This window comes from Mandrillus leucophaeus, unplaced genomic scaffold (genome assembly GCF_000951045.1).
Source record: "Mandrillus leucophaeus isolate KB7577 unplaced genomic scaffold, Mleu.le_1.0 Scaffold75, whole genome shotgun sequence".
Taxonomy (NCBI): domain Eukaryota; kingdom Metazoa; phylum Chordata; class Mammalia; order Primates; family Cercopithecidae; genus Mandrillus; species Mandrillus leucophaeus.
This window is the reverse complement of record NW_012108141.1, coordinates 2,473,703-2,489,312: the sequence shown is the minus strand read 5'-3', so window position 1 is coordinate 2,489,312 and position 15,610 is coordinate 2,473,703. Positions and strand designations below refer to the sequence as shown.

Genomic DNA, 15,610 nt, shown 5'->3' with positions numbered 1-15,610 from the left:
ACTATAATTTCTGTCTTTTTTTGCTCTTTCTAATTTTTGTTACCAGAATAGAAGTAGTGTTTTTCTTTATGATTCATTGATTTTTACTATATTTACAGAGTTGGCAACTATCTACTTTCAGAACACCTAGTTTCAGAACATTTCCATTATCTCAGAAAGAAACCTTGTACCCATTTATAGTCACTCTCTATTCCTATCCACAGCCTTAGGCAATCTTTCATCGACTTTCTGTCCCTTTAGAATAACCTTTTCTGGGTATCTCATATATGTGGAGTTATATAATATGTGTTCCTTTGCGTCTGTTGTCTTTCACTGAGCATAATATTTTCGAAGTTCATACATGTTGTAACTCAGTTCCTTCTTATTGCCAAATAGTATTCCATTATATGGCTATATCACATTTTGTTTATTCAGTTGATGGGCATTTGGATTTTTCTATTTATGGCTATTGTGAATAATGAGGCTATGAACATTTGAGTATGAGTCTTTGTACAGATATATGTTTTTATTTCTCCTGGGTATATACTTCGGAGCAGAACTGTTGGGTGACATGGTAACTCTATGTTTAACATTTTAAGCCATGGCCAGTTGTTTCTCCAAAGTGGCTGCACCATTTTACATTCCCACTTGCAATGTATGAAAAGGTGTACTTTTAATCTCTCTGAAATGACAGCATAAATAGGACAAACCAAGGAATTTTAACCAAAAAGAAAGCATATTTTCCTCTGCCTGGGAGATGGAAGGAGAGGACATGATTTTCTTCTGTGCTGCTTTTTGAATCTCTTATTTCCTGTTCCACAGCCTCCCTGCAGCTAGAGCAGGCATGAATGTGTTCAGCAATCAATGGAGTTAAAACGAACACTAAGTTGCCAAGGCCTCCCTCATTATGATGAAATACCCCTCCCTGTGCTCACACACACATACAAGCTCAATTTTTTAAACCACTTGTTAATTCTCATTAATACAAAGAGTCAAACACTTATCTTCCTCACCTTCTATTTTTTAATAAAGCATATGTTTATTATTCACAGTTCAGACTGCTACAAGAATGCTTTAACTAAAAGAAGGAACAATGTCTTTTGCATTATTATATTCAAATATGAATTTAGAAAAGAGAGGACTGGAAGCATATTTAGTTTCTCTTTAACTGCCAATTTCATATAACTGACAACATGAATTATATGACACAAAATCTATTCATTATTCTATCCATTCAAGATCAAGTTGAGGTTTAAAGCAGACTAATGACTGTCACATGAAGCTACTCTTTGTCAGTCTTCAGTGAACTCAAGCAAAAAACAAGGAAATTGGAAATGGACAACATAGTGAGTCAAAGAATATTCACATTGCAGGGAAGCAGCCCCTGAAGAAAAGAAGCTTCTTGTGTGGAATTTGGCAGTGCTACAAGTTATTCAAGGAAATGCATGTTAGTGTTAAAAAGTTATTCTGTTATTTCAAGGGCAGGGTAGTTTGGAAACTGTCATATTCTATTGCCTGCTTAGGTGCAAAACTTCACACCACTACCACATTATATTGTCAAATATTCTGGACTTTAAAAACAGTATGTATCCACTTTTCTTTTTAGTCTATGTTGTAGTATGAATTGAGTAAGAAAATAAGTAATATAAATAAAATTCTAGAAAAGAATTTCTCTCCTCAGAGAGCCCCAAATGAATAATTTTCTTTATCTATTCTGTTCAGGGGGGTCACATTTTCCTTAACCATTAACCTATAGAACCAAAGAGAACCTATGGAACAAGAGAGTGGATCCTACTCTCAGAGGGGAGGGAGAAAATCTTGATTTCATTCAGAGATGCTTGATTCATTCAGTGAAACGAAGTGATGATAAAAGCAGAATGAGACTTTTCAGTCAATTCCATGGCGAAAAGAGAAGACACACCCATCCCACGAGAGGGTGAAGGCCTAAATACAGAAATACAAAATACCCTGTCTGGGGATGGATTTCCACTTTTCTTAGCACCCAAAAAAGATTAGGCGTAAGATTCTATGGGATTCCTTCCGCTTGAAGTTCATAGTACAGTGCAATGGTCCAAAGATCACAGATTTTGGAAACAGATAGATGTACGTTAGTCTTTAGGGTCTGGCTGTCCCTTAGTAAGCATTCTCTAAATGGCGGTCATCTTAGTTTGCATTTCCTCAGAAACAGACCCTGAGACAAGACTTCAAATGCAAGTAGTTTACCTGGGGGGTAAAGAAAGCTGACAGGGAAGTGGGAACATGAGGTAGAAAAGGGAAGGCAGCTGACATAGATGTTTGATCAAGCCAGCTACAACTGTGGGCAACTGGAGCTGGACTCTGAAGAAACTCTAGGTGATAGTGGAAAACATATACATGAGAGTCATCCCATTTGAGAGATGAAAGGACTAAGCTGCTTACGTACCAACTCCAGTTGGTCATGGAGGGTTGCTCTTGGTGTCATTACTGTGGCAAAGGGCTTCAAGCAAAGAACTGCAGATGGCGACAGCTGGAAGTGCAGCCAATGCGCACAGAAATGAAGGTGAGGAAATGTGGATGGGTTAGTTGCAGTGGTATAAGAAGAAAAAAGGAGAACATGCTCCTTTGGGGTGCAGTGACCTCATCTTCTGTTGTTTCCCAGTGCTGTCAGATTTTAGGCACTCAATAAATGATGTGTTGACTAAATATGACAACTAATGAGTGAAATGAGTTAGCCTTAAATCTTGGCTCTATCTTTTATGAAAAACCTCTTTCCTCGTATGTAAAAACAAATCTCATTCTAGAAAATAATAAATAAAAGAACCTAACATAGTACCTGACCCACAGCAGAGACTGAGTACATATAAGTAATGTTCTGTAAATAATTTTATTTGTTTAAATATAAATAATGTATTTTTTTCTTTTTTATACCATGGAATCCTCCTCTGTTTATTTTGCCTTCTCTGTTAAAGAAGCAAGGTGGCAGTAGTACTTCGCAGTGCCTGAGTTCAGAAATTTGCAGTATGTGTTGGCCCACTGGAGGGGGTCTACACCCACTGTCCTTCTTAAAGGTCAAATTTATTGACTTACATATGTAGGGAAAACTGTGATCGTAATGCTTTCAAGGGAGTGCCAACAACGGATTTAATTGTAGACTTTGAGCCAAGAGCACCACCATGCAACTATGAATGTAGTCCTAAAGAATAACACTCATTCTCTTAACCTTCCTCCTGCTGTCTTATACTTAGATCAATGGCTGCCTTGTTTTTGCCCTGCTACTCACTAGCTGATACTCAAAAGTAAAAATATAAAAAACAAACAAAAGCAAAAGCAAGGCATGAGAAAAAAGAGTCTATTTTCTGCCTTCTCATTCTCAAAAGTTTGCTCATTCTCCTATTCTTTTAATTATCTGTCTCACCACCCAACATGTATATTTATTTCTGGAATGCAGCCAGATCCTGGGTCTGAATTCCAGAAGTTCATTTCCCAGTTTCTATGAGACAAGGTCTAAAAAATGTGAAACTCTCAGAGCACACATGCAAGATGATAAAAGCTTACATTGTACCCATACAACTTCTTTCATTAAAAATTTTAACTTTTCAAAGGAAAAGAGAAAGGCAATTGATTCCAGAGTCCAATTTTTCTTCTTACCTTCTAGCAAATATGTGGCTTGGGATACACTTTAATATACAAAGTACTAGGCACGTTGACTAACCTGAAGAATGTTTATTTCTATTTAAATTGCCTGGGTTTTGATTTCAAATTCATGTCACAAGGATTTTTAAATTGTGAGATCTTTAGAATGCTAGGATCTGTCTGTACCAGGTTTCCAGGAACGAAGAATGAGTGAGAGATGAGGCCAATTGAGCCAAGACCCTAGCAGGTAGCAGTGGCTTTGAGGGTAACAACTGAGGGTGGAGTTCCCAGGATCGTGCCAAGAGAGTGTACTATTAGGAAAGCCAGAAAGTAGACCTTGCAGGGAAAGTGAATGCTAGTGACCATCATGAAACCAGAGCAGACAGATTGAGCGTGGACACAGCCAACTCAGCAGTAGATGAAGCTGGACAAGCAGAGCAGATGCACTACACTGTGAGCTAAGCAAGGGCTAGAAAGGGACAATCAAAATGAGATAAAGTTTGGTGTAACTAGCACTCCTTCATAAAAGACCATCAGTTGTGTTGACCAGCTCAGAACAGGGGCTCATCAGCATGTCAGGAGGCATGAACCTAATGTGCCCCAGCAGATCATTGTTCTCTCAGTTTGCAACTCATGTCTGATTTCCTCTTTTAACTGGTTTCAGTCCGTGTCAGCTTTAAACCATCTAATGTTCGTCGAATGTTTCTCCTTGAGTACCAGGCCTTGGGGGTTGAGGTTTTGTCATGGCCTATGCATGCGATGGGATATACCCCGCCCAAACAATCAGAGTGGTCAGAGCCTGGGAGAAGTAAAAAGCAGCAGGAAGCAGCCCCTGGGAAGATGCGGAGAGTCCTGTTAAACTCCCAGTGTTAACAGAAGTAGATGTGCCCCCTATTTCACCAAGCAGGACACCTTAAGGATGTCACCAAGTTGCCTGACGATTGCACACAGTTCACGCATTCCACTTTTTTTTTTACCAGTTTATCAAGATACGGGGCAACAGAGATGGAAGGGTTCATTGGCATCACAAAGTGACAATACAGTTTTTACTTTAAAAGAAATTTTTCAGGCTGAAAGTTAAAAGGTCTTAGATGTGTACCTTACTAGTTTTGTGACCTTCAGCAAGCTTCCAGTCTCTCCATCTATAAAATGGAAATAGTAGTACGACTTCCCAGAATTTTGTAATGCTTACGTTAGCTAGCATGCCTGTTACAGAGCAGGACCTCAGTCAAGCTACTCACAGTACGGTGATAAAAGCAACCCAGCAAGTCTTGTCAATTGAGAGTGAAAAATAACCCAAGAGATCAAGAGTCATGGGGTGGAGGAGGAAAACTCTCCCAAGAGCAAAGAGAGTATTTGCGGTTTCTTTGCGCATCATTCCATAAGTTACAATGATGTAGACAGTTGTCTTTTGGTTGACAGTTGTCTTTTGGAAAGCCCTGTCCTGTTGTAGACCCAGGAAGTGCCTTAGAAATGTACATGAGAGGGAGGACGAAGGTGGCTTTAAGAGCCAGTACTAAAAACCTCCCAGGGTATAAGTACCTGCCATGGGTCTGTCCACTTCACCATGAATAGAGAAAGTCTCTTGGTGCAATCTACCCTCACACTCTGCATTGAGATCCAGTCCAAGGTCCTTTCCACAGCCTGCAAGGCCTTTTGTGATCTGATCTCGGCCTACCTTTCCATTTCTCATACTACTCTCTTGCTTACTGTACTCCAATAACACTGACTTTCTTTTTGTTTCTAGAACTTTCTAAGATTCTCCTGCCTCAGCCCAACTTAAAACCTCCTTGTGTGTCTAGCTTCTTATTTCTTATCAGGTCTTGGCTCAAATGTCATCTCCTCAGAAAACCCTTCTCTAATCACCATGTTGCATACCTCTACCTCATAGACACTATCACTCTGGAACATATCGTATCGGGTTTTTTTTTTCTTAATAATACTTACCACACCCTGAAATTATCATATACAAACATATTTACTGCCAGTCCCCTTCTGTTGGAATATAAACTCTATGATGGCAGGGAATGAGCTGTTCAGTGTTTCAGTGTGAGGTAGCAGCTGCTGGTCATGATACAGAAAATCAGCCAAGTATCATCTTTGCCATATGAGTTGCCTATTTATGCTGGATACCTGCAAAGCACTATTGCATAGCTTATACTATGTTGGATACTTACAACAACTTCATTAGGTAAGAATGTTCCTTTGTTTTTTTTTTTTTTTTTTCAGTCAGTGTCTGGCTCTGTCACCCAGACTGGAGTACAGTGGTGCATTCTTGGCTCACTGTAACCTCTGCCTCCTGGGCTCAAGCGATCCTCCCACCTCAGCCCCCTGAGTAGCTGGGACCACAGGCACACACCACCATGCCTGGCAAAGTTTTGAATTTTTTGAAGAGACGGGGTTTTGCCATGTTGCCCAAGCTGGTCTTAAACTCCTGGACTCAAATGATCCACCTGACGCATCCTCCCAAAGTGCTAGGATTACAGGTGTGAGCCACCATGCCTGCTGCCTTTGAAAGATGAGGAAACTGGCTGGGCACGGTGGCTCAAGCCTGTAGTCCCCGTATTTCAGGAGGCCGAGGCGGGCGGATCATGAAGTCAGGAGTTCAAGACCAGCCTGACCAATATGGTGAAAACCCATCTCTACTAAAAATACAAAAATTAGCCAGGCATGGTGGCCCATGCCTGTAGTCCCAGCTACTTGGGAGGCTGAGGCGGGAGAATCACTCGAATCCGGGAGGTGGAGGTTGCAGTGAGCCAAGATCATCACGCCACTGCACTCCAGCCTGGCAACAGAGCAAGACTCCGTCTCAAAAAAAAAAAAAAAACAAGAAAGAAAGATGAGGAAACTGGAAACTGAGGTTCAGGAAGGCTATTACTTGCCATGGTCACACAGCCAGTAAAAGCTACAGTAGAAATAAAACTTGTTTATTTCCACTCTGAGCCCTGTATTATCTGGGATGTATGCTTTTTTCTATGCCGGAAAACCTCACCTAAAATGAAAAAATATATATATATACACACACACACACACACACAGACACACATTCATATATACATATATGTGACATACATATAACATAGAAATTACAAATATAAATTAATATACATGTACCAAAGAGCATTCAAAAATAAAGGTTTAGGCCAGGCACGGTGGATCACTCCTGAAATCTCAGCACTTAGGGAGGTTGAGGCGGGCAGATCACTTTAGCTCAGGAGTTTGAGACCAGCCTGGGCAACATAGCAAAACTCCACCTCTACAAAAATTGGTTGGGTGCAGTGGTGTGCACCTTTAATCCCAGCTACTCAGGAGGCTGAGGTGAGAAGATCACCTGAGCCCAGGGAGGTCAAGGTTGCAATGAGTTGTGATCACACCACTGCACTCCAGCCTAGGTGACGGAATGAAGCCTCGTCTAAAAACCAAAAAAGAAAAATTAAATAATCTCAAAAATCTCCAAGAAAAAAATACAGCTCAAAATGGAGAAGAAGAAAACAAATAGATATTGAGGAATGAAAAAATGTAGTTGACATAACAGCAAATTCAGGCTCAGATACCCAGGACAGAGTGTTCTGCACATCAGTCTGCCAAGTCAGGAAAGCTTCCTCTGAAGGCAGAAGAGAATCACTTCCATTCTACAAATCCAGATCCACAGTGTACCAATGTAGCCTTTGTGGAGAAAGTCATTAGAAGAGGGGGAGAAACAGTGCTTAGATTTAGTAGAGAATCTTCGCCTCATTTTGTTTCATTGAGGAGTGCCTGGGATGTCAGAGCACAAGAGATGGATGGACTCCTGGGATGAACCAAGTCGGAGAACAAGGACTCTGCACCACAGCCCTTTGGATAAGATGTTCACTGTTTGGAACTACATCAAAGGGAGAGATGTGGAAGAGTCTGTCTATGGACTAGTTAAGATCCAGCATGTCCTTTGAGGTTTTGTTTTTTCAAAAATTGATAGAAAGTCTCTCATTATACCTCTCCAATCATACTGTGGGCTCACTAAAATGAGATGAATCTTTCCTAAATTAAATTGTGCCCCCTGCACAGGAGGCAAAGCCTTGGGAATCTATTAGCTGTGAGAGAAAGCAGAGTTCTTACCGATGCTGACACCCATTTGGTACAGCATGTCAGCATGCTACTTGAATAAAAGTTATTTCCAACAACATTCATAGGAAATATCAAAATTAATTTGTCTAAAAATGTGTAAGACTTTAACTAAAATTTAGTTAATTCTTAAAGGTTTAAAAATTAAAGAAAAACATGAGTTTTCCTTTTTTCCCAATCTAATTCAATTCAACAGACATCACATTACATATGTGCATATGAAAGACATGGTCAGACTCAGCCCAACTTAACCTGCTTGCCTTATGTTTTTAAACAGGTTTTTCTAGTAACCTGTGTGCACACTGGCCTAGATAGCGTCTAACAAAGATTTGTAAGAATATCCTCTCTAATACTTATCTTCCTCTTTATTCATCCACATTTTCATTTTCATAATTGTTATGCATAGTTTAAGCACCATGAATAATGAAAAGAAGGAAGGAAAGAAGGGTAGGAGAGAGAGAGAAAAGGAATCAATGAAGGGTTAACTTTAGCTTCTGAAAGATAACAGTCTAACAGGGGAGCTAGGATTCCTAGAAAAGTATAAAGGGCGGGGCTGGGCGCGGTGGCTCACGCCTGTAATCCCAACACTTTGGGAGGCTGAGGCAGGCGGATCACAAGGTCGGGACCATCCTGGCTAACTTTGTGAAACCCTGTCTCTACTAAAAATACAAAAAATTTGCTGGGCGTGGTGGTGGGCGCCTGTAGTCCCAGCTATTCGGGAGGCTGAGGCAGGAGAATGGCGTGAACCTGGGAGGCCGAGCTTGCAGTGAGCCGAGATCGCGCCACTGCACTTCAGCCTGGGCAGCAGAGCAAGACTCCATCTCAAAAAACAAACAAACAAAAAGTATAAAGGGCACAATCAGAGAAAGTAATTACTTCCTTACTAGTTGGGGCGTTACATACACACAGATACATACTCTCAATTTGCTAAGACTGAAACCATCTTGGCAAATAAGTAAACTTTTTTGCATCTCAGTTTTCTCTCTGTGTATGAAGAAAGTTATTACATGATTGCTAGTATTTCCTATAGCTGTACAATCCTATTAATCATTTAACATTCATTGAGCATTTGCTATGTGAAAATGAGAAAGATTTTGCTAAGAGAAGGACATACAGCATGAGTAAAACCCATCTGGCCTTAACGAGTACAATTTATTGGCAGGATGCCAAATGCAAACAACTACCTTTATAGGACCTTTATATACCTATATAATAAAAAGCCACTGGGGAGCCAGGTGGGGAGGCTCACATCTGTAATCTTGAAATTTTGGGAGGCCAAGGTGGGCAGATCACCTGAGGTTGGGAGTTTGAGACCAGCCTGACCAACATGGAGAAATGCCGTCTCTACTAAAAATACAAAATTAACGAGGTGTGGTGGTGCATGCCTGTAATCCCAGCTACTCGGGAGGCTGAGGCAGGAGAATCGCTTGAACCCAGGAGGTGGAGGTTGTAATGAGCCGAGATTGTGCCATTGCTCTCCAACCCAGGCAACAAGAGCGAAACTCCATCTCAAAAAATAAATAAATAAATAAATAAATAAATAAAATTAAAATAAAAAATAAAGCCACTGGGGAAATAAGAAGAATGAAGAATGAATGCAAAGGCAGGACAAAGAGAGATTGAGCAATGAGGGAAGAAAGAAACAAACTAGCTGAAGAGGAGCAGAGAGATGAGGCTACCCTAGCAGGAAGGGCCAAGGATGTTAAAGGAAAAAGCAAGAAAGGGAAAATGTCAGAGAGGATTGTCTGTTTTAAAAGGTCAGAATAACAAGTTGATCTAATGTGGTAGTTGGAAGGAGATGGAAAAGATGACTTTGGGTCATCAACCAGATTCAGGTCTTGGGGAACTGCCTAAAAATCCATTTCAAATTGAACTCATGAGTGTGGCTGAAGAGTTGGTAAAATGAGCCTTAAGCACCTCCCCCTCACCTCCATAGATAAAGAATGGAAAGGTGTTGATGAAATAAAGTCAGTGAGTCAAGCCTTGGTGGACAAAGAGGCTAAGATTTGGATTGATAGGAAAAGGGTGGTGATATTGCAGGTGGAGGAAGCAGTTTTGGAGAAGGAGGGGTGACAGTGTGGAAGATGGAACCAGTAAGATTTATAATGAGATAGCACAGAGATAGTCCAGCTAGAGCACAGATACCTTCCAGGGGAGTAGAAATCAGAAATATAAGCACTGATGGAGGAGTGCTTCTACTAGCACGTTACTGAGTATTGATGATGTAAGAGACAAAAGAGACCAGGGCAGTGGCTTATCTTTAAATTCTGAAGTCCACGTTTGAAAAGCACAAAGAAATGCTTCTACAGGTGGAGACACCATGAACATACTTGCCAAGAACAGCAGGTGTCCCCTTATTTTATGGGTCTTGAACTACTTAAAGGGGATGACTGAGCAGTAGTCAGACCTATTTTATGGAACCTTATTAGATTATGTATTTTTTTAAAAAAATTTCCCTGAATAGATTTAAAAACTTATATAATGAAATATCAATCCCATATTTCACTCAGATAATAATTCTAGAATCTAGAGAGAGTCAAATGTTCAGTAGGCAATGGAGACTGAATGGCATAGGGTGTGAAGCGCATGGACTCTGGAACCAGAATGCATGAGTTCAAATCCTGACTTTATCACTTAGTAGCTATGAGAACTTCAGCAAGTTACTCAAATTAATTCCGGGTCCGTGTCCCACATATAACATTGGGATAAGAGTGTTACCCTCTCCGTGAAGTTGTGGAAATTAAATGGGTGAACATATGTAGATCTCTTGGAATAGAGCCTGGAACATCATAAGCACTAAGTAAGTACTGGCAGTTGCTGCTGTTGTTGTTTATTGTTGTTACCTGGCTTATGAGCCCTGGGAGCAGGTGCATCCACTCTGCAGGTGGAACTGCTTTTCTGAGCCACAATACAGAGTAAGTGAGTCATAATAAAATCATGCCACCAACTTCCTGGACTATTGAATTACCTGAGCATCCACTTACAATGACAATTTTTTAAAATGTACCCTTTCTTTTTGAAGTTCACAGATTACAGAGGCTCTTTACAACCCCACCTTTCCTTTCCAAGGATACTAAATCCCAAAGAAAGCAATTCAAAAATGATTTATTCTATTGTTACCCTTCGTAGATCCTTTATGCCCATTCATTCTCCTGCTTCATTTATATCTAAAGAAAAATGATATTTCATTTATTATTTGTCATTCATAACCTGGCAGTTTATAGCTGCTTTGTATAATGTGTATGTGCCTTTCATAAGTGTGACTCAATGTGTACTATCCCTTCCCTTCCCCTACAATGGAGGGTCACTCTAACTTGGGAGAATAGCAGACATCTGGTTAGCAGTGTATAAGCTAATGTGCATTTTCTTTCATTGTCTTAGAAAGAAGATGTAGTATACGCATGATCAGCCACCACTTTAGTCTCATCCCTGGTACTGCCTTAATTACACAGACTTCTACCAATGCTCAAATGCCTGGTGTTAGGGAAAATAATGCCCTGTCTCCCCTAAGACGTCTGCATTCTAATCCCTGAAACCTGTGAATATGTTAGGTTATTTAGCAAAGGTGAATTAAGGTTGCAAATACAATTAAGGCTATTAACCAGCTGATTTTAAAATAGGGAGATTATCGAGGATTATCCTGGTAGGTCCAAGGTAATCACAAGAAGTTTTAAAAGTGAAAGAGAGAGGCAGAGTCACAGGTCAGTTGCAGGGTGAGAAGGACTCAACCTGCTGTTGCAGACTTTGAAGACAGAGGAAGGGGACCATGAGCCAGGGAATGTGGGCAGCCTCTAGAAGTTAGACAGGGCAAGAAAACACATTTTCCCCTAGAGCCTCCAGCAAGGAACACAGCCCTGCTGACACATTGACTTTAGCTCAGTGAGACCTGTGTGAGGTGTGTCACCTACAGAACTGTATGTTGTGTTGTTTTTAAGCCATAAATTTGTAGTAATTTGTTACAGCAGCAACAGGAAACGAATACATGCCCCAAGTGGAGGTCTGCCTGGCATCCTCATCGGTTCTGTTTTGTCTTTTGCTTATTAATTCAGTAAAAGTTATTGAGAGCCTACTCTGTGCCAGGCACTGTGCTAGATCCTGAAAATGCAAAATGAGTAAGACACAGCCATGCCCTTTCATTTACTCAACAAATATTTGTGTACCTAGGCTCTGATTTAGATGCGATAGAGATGAAAAAAAAAAAAAAATAGTCCCTGCCCTAAAAAGGGTCACAGACTTCTGAGAAGGCAATCAACAGAAATAAAATTTTATGATTCAATGTGATACATGCATAATATAGAAGTGTAGAAGGGAGACCACGGAACTCAACTTGGGTGACATCAGGAAAACCTCAGAGAGAAGAAGAAATGGAGCTTTAATGAGTTTGCCACACAGACAACATGGGGGAAGATGTTCAAGAGCTTCGGAACAATGCAACTCTTGGAATGCAACAAGTGCAAATGAGGAACATTTAAACAGAGTTGAAAATGTTTTACCTCATTTTAGTTACCTTTAATGGAAATAGAAATAGTCACATGTGACTGTGGGCTACCATAGTGGACAGAGCACATTGGACCAGATTAGATCCTTGAAAGAAAGGAGATTGCCTTCTCTTTTCCCTCTTCCCTGCTTCTTACTGACTGGAAAGCAGATGTGGTGGCAAGTCACTTGGATGATGCAGATGAGATATCACTCCAGGATGGAAGTAAGAAAATAGAATAAACTTGGCTCCCTGACACCATAGAGTCATCTTTTGGTTTGGCTTATGCTCGGATTGTTACGTTAGAGATATAAATTACTATATTTTTGTTATTTTGGATCTCTTTACAGCAGCCAGACTCATCTCCTACTACACATGTCTGCTAGAATAATGAGAAGCAATAATCATAATCTTTGCTAAGATTTTTTTTGAGCTCCTTCTACGTACCAGGCACTAAGCTAAATGCATGGTTGTATTTAAACACAACCCATTAAAGTAGATAGTAGAATAGCTCCATTCTGCAGGTAAAATGGAGGCTTAGAGAAGCTGGCTCATTCTTGGCAGGATTAGACCTTTCTGACAGCAAACTGTCAAATACTGTAGTGTATAGATACAGAATATTTCATCATTAAGGGCCAAATTGTGTGCAACTAGACTTTTTAAATGCCGAGACAATATTTATGTTCATTGCAGAATTCTCAGTTGTTATGCAGCAACCATGCCCTCTTTCTTACTGCAAAAAGAACCTCAAATCATTCAAACAGTGGCCAACGATTCCTTGACTTCAGGAAGAGTAAGTCCTTATTGCAGAACCTGTGAAAGAAATCCTAATCAGTCTGTATTAATCACTGGCATTTTTTTGCCAGTGATTGGCCTAAAGATAGGCATAGGGTACAGTTCTGGTTAATGAGATGTAAGCAAAGGTCTAATGAGAAACAAAAAGCCAAAAACCTCTCTGGAATGAAGAGGCAATGCTGGAGTCGTGGGATCCATCACGCAACCATGAAGACAAAGCCAACATCATAAGAATGGCAGAGTGGAGAGGTAAGTGGGGTCCCTGATCACATTATTGAGCTGCTGCTCTCCTTGCCTGTAAAATCTACCTCCAAACTTCTTGTAATATGAGAAAAACAAACCCCAATTTACTGACAGCCTCTATAAACTTGGTTTTGAATTTTTTCACAGAGGGAGGACTTCCTAATTGACACACACGTATGCACATCCTTTCATTTTACTTAAGAAAGTTAAGGAAAAGTCATACAACTTACAATGGTGTCCTGTGCACTCGTGGCTTACCTCTGTGAAACTCAGTTCTCCCTGGCTCATCCACAGTAAGAATTACTTCAGTAATTCGAAAAATAACCTTTTGGAATTATTTCTGGGGATATGAAAAATAACCTGAACCGATAACAGAGCTCAAATGCAATCCATATTACCTTCTTCTCACCCTCAAACTAGAAATTTTTTCTCCCTTAATTACAAATGTTTCTTGATGAATGCACATGTGTGAAAAGCCATTATAATCTATTGTATCAGACTATTAAATATTCTAAAAATGTAAAAGCAGTATTGTAAAAAGTAATGTTAATCTGTAGTTTAAGAGAAAAATAAAAATATTAACCCTAGTACATAAAAATTTCATTGGTATGACTACCCACACCAAAAGATAAATGAAGAATTGAGATATGCTGCAAGATGACTAAGGTTTAAAAAGGGATTCAAATATACAGATAAATAAGAGAGGTAAAAATGTTTTGATCTTGAGTTATACTGAAAGCTGATTTAATTCTCCTTTCTGAGTGTGGGGGAAAAAAGCAACAAATGGTATTTATGCAATCTATTATCCAGAATTATAAGCAAATTTAAAATATTTTTAGGTGCTGTTTTCAGTTAAAGAAAGAAAAAGCAGATATTTTTGTATGCACAAATATATACCATGCCACCATCTTAACCATGTTATTAATCTTTAATCTGATTTATAACTGAAAAGCTCATGTGGTAACTGATTGTATGCGATTTCATTCACAAAAGAGAAGATTATCCATCAAATAGGCACATTTTTCTTGGGATTTCACAGAATAAATGAGCTAGACACATTTTTCTTTCAAATATCAGGCTATCTAAAATATTTCCAGATAATCAGAAAGGCATGAAACAGCAAATTAAGTTATATTAAGGCAGTTATCATTATTTTGCATTTTTGACAAATCTGACAAGTTGAAAAAAACAATTTGAATAAAAGCAATATTGGAAAAAGAAACATACCTTAGAGATGATTAATGGTTCTCCGTGCTCCAGGCCACCTTTCAGAGTAAAACCCCAGGGAGCTCCTCCCTCCAGGAATGCCTCCAGATAAATGTACCTTCCCCTGGGGGTCGTGTTAGAGTTTAATGTGGCACTAGGCTTGTGGAAGTTTTCAGTGGTCCTCATCATGCTAACACATGATCCCTCAAGTTAAATTTAAAATGCCTGAAGCAAATTCAGGCAAGCAGTGCTTCTACAGCACAAATTGTCCCATCCTTCAGGATACACAACGGCCAAAAGAGAGGTTTGGAGAAGCAAATTCTTCCATACATAAAATGTTCTTCCAAGCTGAACTCCAAGATGCTGAACCAGAAGGAATTTTCACTTCAATATTTCTGAATGTAAATCCTCCTTCAGGAATTCTGGGTTTTCACTGAAGCCCCCAAGTGGTATACATCTCTACTCCGTTCGTAAAAACTTCCTTCAGTGGCACTGTGAAGATTGCTTTTTTGAGCTTTTATTTCACACATACACACACTAAAACCATTTCTGCCTATTTTACAGAGAAAATTAAAAGCATCTTACAATATAGTAAGAAAATAACAAATACTCAAAGGAATACCTCATTTTTGATTGATTATCAACCCTTTCTTCCTCTCGGAGTGAAATTTACCATTACAATAGCCTCCTCCCTCCCCAGAAGTAGCTTAAAAAGAAAGAAAGCACTTACTATGCTTTGGATCACTTCAGAATTTTCTAGCTTGTCCCAAAGAGACAGAGAAGCTGTGCTAAAACTTTTTACTTCTTTTTTTCAACAATAAGTTCATAGTTTGTTTCTTAGGAGAGAAAAAAAAAAACCTTTTGCAGGATGTAGAGAAAATGAAAAAGCACGGTAAATTAGTCCTTAATGGAAAAAATATGAAGGTGGCAGCTCAGTTCTTTTCTTTGGTATTTTCAGTGACGATCAGCCACCGCTGTTGCCGCCACAGCCACTTGCCTCCTCTGAGAGAAAGAGTAAGGAAGTTAGAGGAACATGGATTAAGGCAAAGTGAGGCACTGCAACCTTTCTGCACACTAAGCACTGCCATGCAGAATTCAGCTCACCACAAAGACCTGACAATCCAAACAGTCTTACAGTTGATAACACGTAGAAAGTTAAAAATACTATACAGATGGCTAATTACCAAGGGATAGAAA

General features: G+C 39.7%; 1 protein-coding gene across 1 annotated transcript in view; it reads right to left on the bottom strand.

Annotated features, from left to right (window-relative positions):
* The window catches only part of SHROOM3 (shroom family member 3), a 349,912-nt gene extending 334,302 nt beyond the window's left edge, over positions 1-15,610 (bottom strand). The window contains exon 1 of the mRNA XM_011966212.1: positions 14,435-15,610. Coding sequence (XP_011821602.1) covers positions 14,435-14,602 — 168 coding nt within the window. The 5' untranslated portion in view covers positions 14,603-15,610. The remainder of the gene's footprint in view (positions 1-14,434) is intronic.